At 38.5% G+C, this 14,468-nt stretch overlaps 1 protein-coding gene across 1 annotated transcript in view; it reads right to left on the bottom strand.

Annotated features, from left to right (window-relative positions):
- Positions 1-4,761: 4,761 nt before the first annotated feature.
- Positions 4,762-14,468, bottom strand: part of RETREG1 (reticulophagy regulator 1) — a 127,537-nt gene continuing 117,830 nt past the window's right edge. Inside the window, exons 5-9 of the mRNA XM_049648267.1 lie at positions 12,722-12,806; positions 10,909-11,046; positions 10,043-10,107; positions 9,668-9,794; positions 4,762-6,739 (exon numbers count right to left, since the gene is read on the bottom strand). Of these exons, the coding sequence (XP_049504224.1) occupies positions 6,240-6,739; positions 9,668-9,794; positions 10,043-10,107; positions 10,909-11,046; positions 12,722-12,806 (915 nt within the window). The 3' untranslated portion in view covers positions 4,762-6,239. The remainder of the gene's footprint in view (positions 6,740-9,667; positions 9,795-10,042; positions 10,108-10,908; positions 11,047-12,721; positions 12,807-14,468) is intronic.

Genomic DNA, 14,468 nt, shown 5'->3' with positions numbered 1-14,468 from the left:
AGACAGAGCATGAACAGGGGAGGGGCAGAGAGAGAGGGAGACACAGAATCTGAAACAGGCTCCAGGCTCTGAGCTGTCAGCACAGAGCCCGATGCAGGGCTCGAACTCACGGACCGTGAGATCATGACCTGAGCTGAAGTCAGACGTTTAACCGATCAAGCCACCCAGGCGCCCCAGGAGCTTCTGTCTCCATAGAGTTTGGGATGCACCACCCATCTGGCACATGGATTTGTTCTGGTTCGACAACCTAGAGCTCTCTTGAGCCCCATCCTTTTGGGGTTTTATAAAGCTTTCATTACATAGGCATGATTGATTAAATCTTAAGTGATTGAACTCAATATCCTGCTCCTTTCTCCACTCCAGAGGTGTGAGGGGGTGGGCCTGAAAATTTCCACCCTCTCATCACGTGGTTGGCTCCCCAGGCAACCCGCTCCTTAGGTTACCTGAGGGCTTTCCAAAAATCACTTCATTAACATAACCAAAAACACTGTTATCCTGTTAACACTTGGGTTTTTGTGAACTCTATGCCCTGAATGGACAAAGACCAAATGTATATTTATTAAAAATCACACTCTATCCTTTAAAATATTCTACTAGTTCTAAATTAAGACATCCCTACTCTCCAGGAGTTTCTTATAATTTGATAGGGATGGTAAGAAATACACAATGAACACATTAAAGACTGGATCACGTACAACAAAATATAAAGAGGCAATGGGTATTTAGAGAACTCTCATCCAATTAGAAAAGTTTTTGTTAAGGAGCTGACATTTCAGATGGGTCTTGAAGGAGAGGAAAGATTGAGGACTTCATCTGCGAATGGAGAAGGGAGGCAGAAGGTAGAAGAGAGGAAAATAAAGGTGGAGAGAGGAAAATAAGAGACATATTTAGGAAGAATATGTCTAGTTTGGGTGAAGCATAGGATACAGGTAATTAAGAGAAAATAAGACTAGAGAGGATTAAGGTATTAGGTAAAGCGTTGAATTCTATCTTCATCCGGTAAACAGTAGTGTTTCAGTTTATATGGGCATTGGGAATAGAAGTGGGCCTTGAGATCCAGCAGCAGTATCTGGAATTGTTGGAAAAAAATACTAGAAAGGAGCAGGTCTATAGCCAATAGCTCCTTGGTAAATGCAAGATGACTGACCAAGAGACCTTGCATTAAACTTCAGTACATTCAGAGAATTATGTTAATGTGTCTGACCTCTGCTGACAATGCTATAAAAAATGTTTCTTACCAAATTAATCATTTTGCTGAAGAATTTAAACAGAGACTGCCCACGTGAAAGATTGAGATTTGAAAAATATTAATTAGAATTCTTTCTGGATACTGTGACATAGCTCTTAAGATACGAGCTTCACTTAATTGTCAAACTACTGAAGTTATGTTATACAGTGTAAAGGGACAGTGTCCATGAAGATGTGCTTCCTTTTCAATGCTGGAAAATGTTGGGATGTTGATTTTTGATAATTACAAAATTTAAAGTAAGAGGTAATAGGTTCATCTTCAAGTCAATTGAGAGACTGGTATTGATAGGCAGTATTGTGGCAGGCTTACTACTTTTCATATACCCACATTGCAGTAGCTACTTGGTTTTTAAAAAGAAAACTAGGGGCGCCTGGGTGGCTCAGTCGGTTCAGCGTCCGACTTCAGCTCAGGTCACGATCTCATGGTCCGTGGGTTCGAGCCCCGCGTCGGGCTCTGGGCTGACGGCTCAGAGCCTGGAGCCTGCTTCCGATTCTGTGTCTCCCTCTCTCTCTGCCCCTCCCCCGTTCGTGCTCTGTCTCTCTCTGTCCCAAAAATAAATAAACATAAAAAAAAAAATTAAAAGGAAAACTAAAGGGGATTGGGCTGCTTGCGATTAGTTTTTGGGTGGTAACAAAGAATATATAAACTAACATTAAATGGTTTACAATTTCTATGAATTTTGCATTTATAAAAATGTTAAGTAAAATATTATGATTTTCAGTAAACAATTTTAAAACATTTTACTACCTCTTGTTTTTTGGGTATCTAGATATGCTGTTCTTAGATTAACAAAGAATTGAGATATTCTAAAGAATTGAGAAAACTTGGGTTATCAGAGCATTTAAAATAGTATAGATCAGCTGGTTTCCGGATTCTTTGGAAAGAGAAAAAAATAATCTCAATAAAATAAAAACAGTCTTTAGTATTTAGTAAAGTTCTGCTAAGCTATTTAAAGTTATGATCTTTCTTAATGTATTAAAAAACAAAAAAATATTAGTTAATGTGACATAATTGGAAAGAGAATAGGCTTTGGGGTCAAACTGGCTTTCCCCCTTACTAGCTATGTGACTGGATAATTTATCTAACCTTGTCCTTCTGAAAAATGCTCTTCCTACTACTTAAGTGTGGAGTCATGAGGATTACACATGATTCTAACTATAACTGAGTGTTTTCTATGTATTAGGCCAAAGTTTGGCAAACCATTCCTATAAAGGGCAAGATAGTAAATATTTTAGGCTTTGTAGGCCTAAAACTATTATCTGCCACAACTGTACAACTTTTCTCTTTAGCATAAAAATAGCCATAGACAGTACATAAGTGAACATTGCTGTGTTCTAACAAAACTGTATTTATGGACACTAAATTTTGAATTTTGCATATTTTACACATCATGAATTATTCTTTGGATTTCAAATTTTTTTTTAAAAAAGCATTCTTAGTTGCTATTCCATAGAAAAACAGTGGCAGGTCATATTTGGCCTATAGACCATAGTTTGCCAAACCCCGTCTTAGACAATTATCCACTATGAGGCACAGGTGCTAATTTCATAGATGAAAGAAACAGGTGCAAATGTTATGTGACTTAGTTGGAGTCTCCCAGGGTAAGATCCATTAAAAATGACTAGTGTAGAACCTCACACATGGCCCAGAGTCAACTGAAAAAATAGACATTTTTGCAACACTTTTCATCTTTTTATTCCATAGCATTTATTGGATTGCGAGGCCAATATAGTGCCAGTCCCACTGAAATAACTTTAGAGTTTTCTTATAAGCAGATACTTATTGATTGACTTTGTTTTAATGTTTGAAAAGATGGCGTAGTTGAAACACAGGCAGGAAAAAACTTCACTGTCTTGGTTTTATATAGCCTTTTTCTCCCCTGAAAATGCTTCAGACGTTTTTCCATTTTTTTCTAAAAACATCCCTGTATGACAGAATAATTCGCTTCCTAATTTTATTAATGACCTCTCATCCCACCTTAAATGCTGCAATGGAAATGGAGGAATAATACACAGAAATATAGTTCTGAGACTTTCTAGCTTCATCATGACACAAATGACCTATGAAAACAGTTAGTAAGTGTTTTCAGAATAATTTCCTATCTTGTAACGAATATAGCTGGAGTGATGTAAAGAACTACATCAACCAAAATTATAAACAGAAAGGAAAACGTCTAAGTCACTTTTTTTTCTTGACTGTAGATTTGTTTCTTGCCTAAAATCGCTAGTACACTGGCATTTGCCATTTTTTAAAAGGAAAAAAGTTGCACTTACTTCAAATATATGAGTGATATGCCTAAATATGTTGAGGATGTTTGCTAATTGCAAAGCCTTATAAATGTTTCTTTTCCTAACATTCTGCCACACTAGAAGTGGGACAGTTTTTAAAAATCACATTTGAAGATTTTTAGGGTAAGAAAAAGCAACGATGATCCAAAATGAGAATATAAACACTGTTTTAGGCCTGGATTGACCTCCCAAAGCAAGCTTGAACTTCTGAGCCCTGCTTTATTGTTTTCGCTCAAAATGCATGATCGGTGTATGTTATTCCCATTGTCCGGTTTTGCTCATCATTTTCTATAGGAAGAGAGCAAAGCATTTTTCTACAATTCCTTTACAATAATAATAAAAAAAAATCCACGTTTCACCTTTTAATGAATGCAGACATCCTCATGATAAGGGATAAATAGTTCCCAGGGTACTGGATCAGTCACCAGGGTTTATTGTTACTATGTCTTGAAATCAGAAATATATCCCCCAACACACACACACACACACACACACACACACACCCCTTCAGCATCCCTGTTTGTCTGAATTAAGAGTACCATTATCAAAGAGTATCAATTGTGTGAATCTGTAATCACTTATGTTCTTGAATAAATAATATTGAAGTACACGTACGGTTATAATGCTACTCTCCGTAGAGAGCTAGTATGTCTTCTCGAAAGTGTTACACATTTTTCTACCCTACCAACCTTGCCATCCCCAAATCCCTTTTAATTTATAGTTTATAATATATGATCCTATCTTTATGGCTTATACCACCAACTCTTGAGTTTATCTTCTTGCAAGCTTGTCCAGTGACTTTTAACACATTTTAATTACTTGGATCAATCTTCTTGTGTTCCCCTCAGTGAAGAAATTGAAATGACCTGTACACTTTTTGACTTAATGGCCAAAGATGCTTTTTAAATGCAGAAACATGCACATTAAAACTTTAAAAAAGAAGAATCCTGGTGACAACTATTTTATAAATATGTGACTGTATTTTTCTTTGTGTCCAGAAACTTGTATTGAATAGAATTCAGGTATATTCCTCCCTAACCCACACAGTTCATTGATCTAACACCAGGTTTTCATTTGTACCAAAATGGGCAAGATAATGAAGGCACAGGCTCACTTTGTATCAATAAAGGACATCGAACACAGTCATGAGGCACTGATGACATATAAGCATAGTCAATCACAAAAAGCAAGTGTTCAAAGTCCTCAGTAACTTTTCTCCCTTTAACATTTGGCAAAATTCAGTCTAGCTATTTTAATACCTCAGAAAGAAAAAATAAATAAGAGATGCTACATTAAAACATAAGATTACCTATAGTCTTTAGAAATATAAGGAAAGGGTAAAACGAAGGGAAGAGACCACAGATTTCCTATATTCTTGGATTATCCTTCCTTTCTGAGGGTCTCAGATGTCTGCATGCGTCTGTAGAAATGCCGGCTGTACCTGAAGACTGAAGGGATTGTTGGTAGTTGGCGGACATGGTCCCTCAACATATTAAAAGTTTGTATCACAAAAACAAAATTAGCTTGATTTCTGCTAAGTGTTTTGTTAAAAACCTAAGTCAAATTTGGTTATTTAAAGGTGATCTAAAAAAGTTTAAAATAAAGGAAGAATATATTCTAGCTTCCCAATGAGAAACAGGTTACATATTTAGACTTCAATAGCAAATAAATACACCTTAAAGCCAAGCAAATTTCTCTCCTTTAGGAGACTCTAAGACAGACTACGAAAACAGTTCTTGTTTCTCTACCGCTGATGACAATGCCACTCATAGAACGTATCAGGAACTAATTTCACAATTTTAAGAGACTTTTTCTATGACATAATATGAAAGATGAGGGTTTCACTTAGGTCGGAGCAGGCAGAACATATCTGCACTTCATAACATCTCTAGTACAAATATATGACAGTTGAACAACAAAACACAGCCCAACCTCTGTTTACATCAAAACCACTGTCTATGTGATATATAATTACTTGCTTTCGATGGGTTAATACCATCCATTTGCAAGACCAGAGCTGGTAGTCCACGGAGCATGCCATTTATAGGTAAGCCTAAGTCTATAACTGCAGAAATAACATGGAAATGTATCAGCCTATCCAAAGTAGTTAAATATATTTTTAAAATTTTTTCCTAAGAAATTAATTTTGCTAATATTTCCCAAGTCCTCCACCTGAAGATACCTTGATAATTTTTGGTTTTTCACATCAGAATCTACCAAAATTTTTTAACGGTTTCCAAGTATCGGTAGCAAAGGAGCTGATACCGCATGTATTCACCAACGAATTGTTAATATTTCAGTGAGTTACAATAAAGTTTTTGCATGCCTGAAAAATTAATTGTAAAGGAAAAATAAGGAATACTTGTAGGAGGATCTCAATAAGTTGGTGTTTTGCTTTAAAAACAACCTCTAATATTCATCTCTGATAACACAGCATGTATATATATGTATACAAAGTTCATTTCCATGCTTATTACATAAAAATAACTATAGGAAATATCAGTCTATCAGTATCAGCTGATATAGATCCAATTAATTCACTGCAGAAGGGAAAATAAGAAAAACAATCTGAAGTAATCAGTAAAGCCCACAGTTCAAAAAAATTTTTTTTCCTTTTCTTTTTTCTTTTCTTTTTTTTTTTGCATTGTTTATAATTTTTTGGTAGTTTTATCTGTGCTGTGTTGAACAAGTTGATTCCCAGACTAATGGCCTCCTCCGAGTAGATTTGAAAGGAAGCCCGAAGCCTTCTTACTTTGCTGTGCTTCTGCTTCTTGGTCTTGTGCAAGTCCCAATTCACTCTCAATTTGATCAAGCTCTGACTGGTCAAGTAGTTCAAAGTCATCACCTTCTTCAGTGTCTGTGTCGTCTCCCGGGCTGGGGGCAGCCTGCGAGAGTGCTTGCTTCGCGGCGCCCTCTAACTGCTCTTTGATGGCAGCCGTCACTGCGGCTGTGATGGCGTCCCCGGCCAGGTTGCGCATCAAGTGAAAGGTTTGGTCACTGCTCAGCGGGAGGGTGAGGCCAGCGGCGGACTGCCTCTCTTTGCTTGCTCTGGGACCGCTGTCCAGCTGCTCCTTTTTTCTCCTGAGCTCAGTGGGCAAGCCAAGGCTGAATTCATCTTCGTCGTTTGTTCCCATGCCATTTTCTACAGATGGAAAATCGGAAAGGTCTCGAGAGAAAACTTCTTCGCTAGGCCGGTCGAGATCTGTGGAATGTGTAACAGAAGTTCATGCTTAAGCACCGTGATGAATCTGAAATGAAAGAACTGTCTAAAAGATAATCTGCTGTCCATCCCACACTCTAGGCAAACCTGACCATCTCTCTACAAGTGCACAAATTCCACATGTCCCCCCTACGTCCTTAGTTTCCCTCTTAGGTACAAAACAGTGTATGTAATGACTTGATGTTAGTTTTTATTTAAATTCCAATGAATTAACATACAGTGTATTAGTTTCAGGTGTACAATATAGCGACTCAACACTTAACATGTAACACCCAGTGCTCATCACAAGTGCCCTCCTTAATCCCCATCACCTATTTAACCCATGCCCCTACCCACCTTCCTCTGGTAACCATAAGTTTGTTCTCTATTTTTTCATTTGAGAGAAAGAAAGAGAGAGGGAGAGGGAGAGGGAGAGGGAGAGGGAGAGGGAGAGGGAGAGAGAGGGAGAGAAGAGAGAGAGAGAGAGAGAGAGAGAGAGAGAGAGAGAGAAGATAACCCAAGCAGGCTCCTTGCTCAACCTGGAGTTGGATGCAGGGCTTGATCCCATGACCCTAGCTAGGATCATGACCCTAGCCAAAATCAAGAGTTGGATGCTCAACCAACTGAACCACCCAGGCGCCCCTGTTCTGTATTTTCAGAGTCTGTTTTTTGGCTCCCTCTTCTTTCCCCCCTTTGCTCATTTGTTTCTTAAATTCCACATATGTGTGAAATCATATGGTATTTGTCTTTCTCTGACTTATTTTGCTTAGCGTAATACTCTCCAGCTCCATGCACGTTGTTGCAAATGGCAAGATTTCATTCTTTCTAATGGCTGGGTAATATTCCATTGTATACATGTACTGAAGTTTTAAATGTTCATCATAAACAAAAATTTCATCCTGCCCCAGGAGGGTATTAGCTTTAAGCTAATGTGGATATGTATGATCACAAAGTAAAAACAATATATTTCAACTGGAGGTTTTCATGGATTCTGGTACAGCAGATGGTGAGTATTATCCTGGCCCAGCATTTTCATCCGTGAAGAACTATCTCAGCATCTGTAACCGATGTTTGTTTAAAGCAATGAATCAAAAGTATCGCTCCTTCTATTCCATGTTCAACCTAAGAGCTTACGGAAACATTTCGCTTTCCATAAATATAGCTGAAAGTGACCATATCCTGTCTACCAAACTCGTGTCCTGAATATATATCGGATCACTTAAGATTTCGGACATTTGAAAGCAATGTCAGGTTAGTAGGCAGACAGCGATTTTATTGTTTTTCACTTTCCATAGAAAATCTTTCAGTCTAACAGTTAACTCTTTACAATAGTAACTTGAAGTCTTCAATTTAATTAAAGCCTACTTTGTGGGTGGCATGACTGCTGCCCCTTTTGTTGTGTAAGTCTGAGACAGAATGCTTAAGAACAACGGGTTTGTTATCCTCATCTTGATATGTAGGGCTTGTACAGCGTGAGTGTTCCTTTTCTTTTCTTTTTTTTTTTTTTTCAGTAGACCCTAAACCCAAAGTGGGCCTTAAACTCATGACCACGAGTCGCATGCTCTACCAACTAAGCCAGCCAGGCACCCCGTGAGTGTTCTGATACACTTGAAAGTTGAAGAAATTGAGGTCCACAGAATCATGTCATCTGTTCAAGGTCACACAGTTAATGACCAAGGCAAGACTACGCTTGGGTGTCCCAATCTCCAAGCCTGTCTTTTCTCAAACACTGTATGGCCTCCCTCCTCCTCTAGAAAAAGAAAGTACGTTCTTGCCTGTAAAAACACATATAGAACAATTCACAATCTTCCAGTGTAATCTCATATATTCAATATATGGTTAAAATGACCTGAAATAATCCAAGGAGACTAGCAAAAATTAACTTACTGTACAAGACTGTCTCTCTGTTTTAAACTTATTTATCCTAGGGGCACCTGGGTGGCGCAGTCGGTTAAGCGTCCGACTTCAGCCAGGTCACGATCTCGCGGTCCGTGAGTTCGAGCCCCGCGTCAGGCTCTGGGCTGATGGCTCGGAGCCTGGAGCCTGTTTCCGATTCTGTGTCTCCCTCTCTCTCTGCCCCTCCCCCATTCATGCTCTGTCTCTCTCTGTCCCAAAAATAAATAAAAAACGTTGAAAAAAAAAAAATTTAAACTTATTTATCCTAATTAAAAAAAAAAAAAAAAAAAGAACTAACTTTGAAGAAAACCATGAGAAACCATGGAGTCAGCTTCGGATTTGGGGAACTTGTCCTCCATACTTTAATCCTCTTTGATGGGGACCAGCCCTGAATACACAGGATGAAAGTGTCTCTTCCCCTCCTTCCACTGTCGCCATACACAATGCCACCAGACACTTCACAAGTTCATTGTTTTCACTGTCAATTGTTTATTTGTTTTGAAAATAAAGGCATATTTGGATACTGACTGGCTTGGATTTTTTTCTCCATACTTTTAAAAAAGGAATAGCTTTTGGGGTACGATTCACAGACCATAAAGTGTACACATTTCAAGCGTACAATTCAGTGGTTTTTAATATATTCACAAAGTGGTGCAACCATCCCCACTATCTAATGCCAGAACATTTACATCGTTACAAAAAACCCACACTAATTACCAGTCACCTTTCCTCCTTCCCCCAGCCCCGGCAGCCACTAATCTACTTTCTGTCCACATGGATTTGTCCATCCTGGACATTTCCTATAAATGGACTTACACAATACGTGAACTTGTGCGTCTGGCTTCTTTCACTTAGCATAATGTTTTCAAAGCCCATCCATCTTGTGGCATGTGTCACTACTTTGTTTTTATAGCCAAGTGACACTCCATTGTGTAGATATGCCAGATTTTGTTTATCCACTCAGCAGTTGACAGAGGTAAATATTTTTGCATGTGCTAATAATAACGATAAGGGCACGCAGAAATGTGAGCATACCATCAGAAGTGTCTGTCTGTGGAGTGTATCCTTCTGAAAGGTTGAAGGTCCCATTGTCAGTCCAGGAGACCTCAGATACATCCGTGTCAGACACAGACAACTCTTTAGCAGCAACCGTGAGGCTAATCTGTGTTAAGATAAATAGCAGTGGCTCATTTTAAACTTCGGACAGAAATCTTTTTCAAAACTCCATATGAACACCAAAAAATGTCAGAATAATAAAAACCAGATGAGTAATTTTCCTTTTGAAACTGTTCGGTCATCTTAGAGGAATGAGAGGAGTCTATTAGGAAAATCATTCAGCTTGAGGGCATGTAATGTAAACTTAACAGTCAAACCACCCAGGAACAAACTGAAAACTAAACAAAAAAATACCTTAGGACAAAGAGCTGAAAGGTCTAATTCACTGTCATCTTTGTGACTTTTTTCTTTATCTGCTTCTGTTGAGAGAAAATTTAGAGGCTTTCAGTTTCCTAGACAGTACATTTCATTCATTATACAGTGATATCCTGACCCCGCATTCCTCACGGTCTCCAATGCTCCCATATAATCAAATGTTTGCCCACGATGTATTTGCAAAAGTTTGATTTCCAAGGGAAATGGTCCACAGAGTGGTTCTCGTAGTGTGGTCCCTGAACCAGCAGCATCGGCATCGCTGATCTGATGGAACTTTTTAGGAATGCATATTCTCAGGCCCCGCCCTACACCAACTGAATCTGAAACTCTGGGGTGGGGCCCAGAAATCCAAGCTTTAATAATCCCTCCAGGTGATTCTGATGCTTGCTAGAGTTTGAGAATCTATAAAGTCATAGGCCAAGTTCAGTAGTGAATAATGATTACATTCATCTTTCCTCTATTTTCTTTTCCTCCCCTTGTTCTCTCGATCCCCTTACACTGCTCCCACACTCTCAGCCCTAGTGTTGTTTTTTTTTTATTTGCAATAGTCCACACCAAAATAAAATAACTTACACGAAAGAAATCATAAATAGCAAATACAGAATTATTGAATCCTTTTCTCCTTCCCCTGACAATTTGGATCAAAAAGTCAATTTCTTGTATGTTCGAGAAAAAAATAAAAGCCTAACTAGGCAAAAGCTGTATTACTGTGGGGGATTAGCTTCTGTAATAATATGCAATAAAAGGCTAAAAGCGCCTTGAAATGTATTAAAATTGATTTCATAATAAATAGCCAGCTGATGTCCGATTCCATGCACGGTATCTAAAATTCAAATTTTACCTACCAGATCTCTTACGTTTCTTCTGATTAATATATTCTCCAATTCCAAAATCTAGTTTCAGCAGAACTGACTTGATTTTGCTGTATATTTTTTGTCCAATATCATTACACTTAAACAGTGGACACAAAAATGCACACAATACTGAAACATAAGAGGGAAGAGAACGTAGGTAAGATGGCCTTCCTTTCAAAAGGCTACATCTTAGTATTTCACAAAAATATTTCAGTTTCTTTACTGACAAATGCAAGTGTTTTACTTCGAGAAATGCCTCTGTGAAGTAAGCTCATCATTTGTATTCTTCCTCCCACAATGAAAACATTTTCTCCTGTGCGCGTGTGTGCATACCCACATTATGCTTAAGGTCATTGTTTTCAAAGACTTGCTATCATATCAACTTCCTCCTTTCAACTCTTTCAGCCTCAACGATTACACAAAGCTTACATGCTTTCTTGACAACAGTCCTGGATTAAAATCTCCATTCTACTTATTTGTTAAATAAGCCATTTCACTATAGGAAAGTTATTATCTATTAGCCTCTCATCAGTAATATTGGGATAGTAACATCTGTTAGGGCTTTGTGAAGAATAAATGAGGCCAAAGCAAACCATCTGAATAATGCCTTGCCCATATCAGACTCTCCTTCCCCGGCTCTTTGTTCCTTTACTTCCTAAACAAGGCAGATCAAGGGCTGATATGTACATGAGTTGCACGTGGGAGAATGGATGTAAGCTTGGATCAGCTGCCATGGGTGTTATGCACCAGGAATACAAAAAGAAACGAAGATGGACACCCTGAATGTATTGTATTCCCTGGTGTTTATTTCTTTGTTGTTGTTAGAAAATGTGCCCGTTTACCTTTTAAATAGGAGTTGCAAACTCCAATATCACTAGGAGCCAAGGAAGTATATGTACATTTTAAAAGCCGGTGTAAGAAAAATAGGGAAATATGAGGGTTAGTTAAATGGAGAGTGCCTGTCCCATCTCAAGGTGGCAGCACCAGATCATATTTTCCAAGCCAAGCTGGAAATCTATACTTTTTTACAGCATTTTGGAGTTGTATTTGACATACAATAAATTGTACATATTTAAAGTATACAGTCGGACACATTTTGCCATACGCATACAACTAAGAAACCATCACCACAATGAAGATAGTGAACATATCCATCACCCCCTGAAGTTTCCTCATCTTCCTATTCATTAATCCTTCCCCTGCCTTTCCCTCCCTCCTCCTCCCTGGGCAACCCTTTGTGTGCTTTGCCGCTGAAGATTAGTTTGAGTTCTGCATAAATGGAATCATACAGTAAATGTTCTTTTTTACCTTTTTTCCACTCGATCTAATTATTTTGAGATTTAGCCAGACTGTGGCATACATCAACGTATTAGTGCTGAGTGGTCACTGAATGGCTATGCCACAGGTTGTTTACCCATGCCTCTACGGGTGGACATAAGGACTGTGTTCTGTTTTTGGCTACTACAAATACAGGTGCTGAGCACATGTGCATACGAGTCTTTGCGTAAATGTATACTTTCATTTCTCCTGGGTAAATACCTGGCTGTGGAATAGCTGGATCATGTACAGTTTTTAAGAAATTGCCAGGCTGTTACCCAAACTGGCTGTGCCATTGTACCTACCCCCTACCAGTACAGGTCTCTAGGAAGAGGAAAAACCTTTTACAGCAGGAACTTAAAGAAGAATCCATGTGCTTTATAATTAAAAACTCATCCCTCCTCTTCCAAACTATGGAAGGTCCTGCTGACCATTAAATGATACCATATGCATTACATAAATCAGCCGAATGTTCTACTATACTTACACAGTAGATAGCTGAGTATAACCCCAGGAATGTAACTTCCCAAGACCGTAAAAAATGTGCACACACTGCAGACCAGGAGACAAAACTAGAAATGATAGAAACAACATGTGACAGTTATACAGAACTCCCAGACCTTTTAGAGGACAGGATACACACCCAATTAGTTATCTATATGTGATCTGTCCCGTTACAGCAAACGTTGTTCAAACCGTGTTCTTTTGTACTCGGGTCTGACAAATGACTGCTGTGTTCAACCAGCCTCAGTCCACTTTAACACTTAGTAACCATCATTTTGAGGTTCCAGAGGCTCGTTTCTGGCACCGAGAACATCTCCCATTAATCATCCCTGTGGCTCTATTCCTGCCAGATGCAAGAGAACTGAAGAGTAGTATGTCCCCAGAAACTTTTTTTTACTCGGGATCAGTCACTGAAAATAATGCAGACTGGCAAATAAACTTGCAAGTTCAAACTACTTCTATAAGCTCATCAAAATTCATAAACACAGCAAAATATTACAGAAATTAGAGGCACTTACATAAATATAATTTGCACAGCTGATAAGCAGCTGGGATGAATCCACTGGCCATTACTATCCTCCTTCCTAACCATATCCATCTCTCAGATTGACCCAATTTCTAGGTTACTTGGAAACCAGCTGGGAATGAAATGAAATTCCCTAAGTGAAATGTGCTTCATTTCCTTCTCTCTGTCAGTTAGGACCAAAAAAATCTTGGTTGTTTTAACAAATTTAAACATCATGATAAAAATGCTCCTATAAAGCCCTTCACAGGTTTTCCTCATCCTACTCTTAAAAATAAACTATCTTTCTTCTTTTGATTCATCTTTAAGTTACGGCATTAAACTGGGAAGCAAAATTAAGGGAATTTCAAAAAGCCATATAAGGAAACGATACATAACTCCGATCAGTAACTGATTGACACTGAGGGGGTCTAAAATTCAGATTAACTTTGATTTTCCATTCTTTGGCATTGGGTTAATAAATTCACTAGTCAAAAGAGCAGAGGAGCTTATGCAACAAAATTAGGAGCTGTTTCTGAAGCAGCAAGGCCGTTGAAGAATACGGAATTCTCATAGCAAAATGGAAGAGGAAAGACCATAAAAGTTGAAAGAATAAGTCTATGAAAGCATGACCGTATCCAGAATTCAGTTTCAGAAAGAGATTTCATACTATCCACTAGATTTGTAACATCATCAGGTTAAGCCAACTGACTTAAGAGCACATTAGGACAATCCAACACACAAATTTTACGTTCAGAATCTTCTAAAAATGTGTTTAATCATGTCAGTGATTTTGATGATCTGATGACCAATAATCATCAAAAATGCAACTCTCCCTCGCCACCACGAGTATCTATTCTAAGAATTACCTTCAGTGATTAAAAAAAAAAATCCATGCATATACAACATTGCCATTTTAATATGCTCAAAATATGTCTAAACATAATTCTATTATTCAATACTACTGAAGTTAAGAGATTGCCCATACACGGTACAACCAGAGGGATTTTTAGGCTGTACCAACATTCCTAGGCTCTTCCTTCCAACTACAGGCGGAGGTTCAAGGAACTCGAACACAGACATAGAAGCGAAAGGTTCTGTAGATGGTTCTGCCCTTAAACCCACGCTCTCACCATCACAGCTGAAGCCGCCTCGACACATCCAAGTACTCCAAAGGTGTGCACCACATAATCCCTTCCAAACCACTTTCGAACCTTCTCCCCAGGGG

This window comes from Panthera uncia (genome assembly GCF_023721935.1).
Source record: "Panthera uncia isolate 11264 chromosome A1 unlocalized genomic scaffold, Puncia_PCG_1.0 HiC_scaffold_17, whole genome shotgun sequence".
Classification (NCBI taxonomy): Eukaryota; Metazoa; Chordata; class Mammalia; order Carnivora; family Felidae; genus Panthera; species Panthera uncia.
This window is presented reverse-complemented; position numbering and strand designations above follow the sequence as displayed.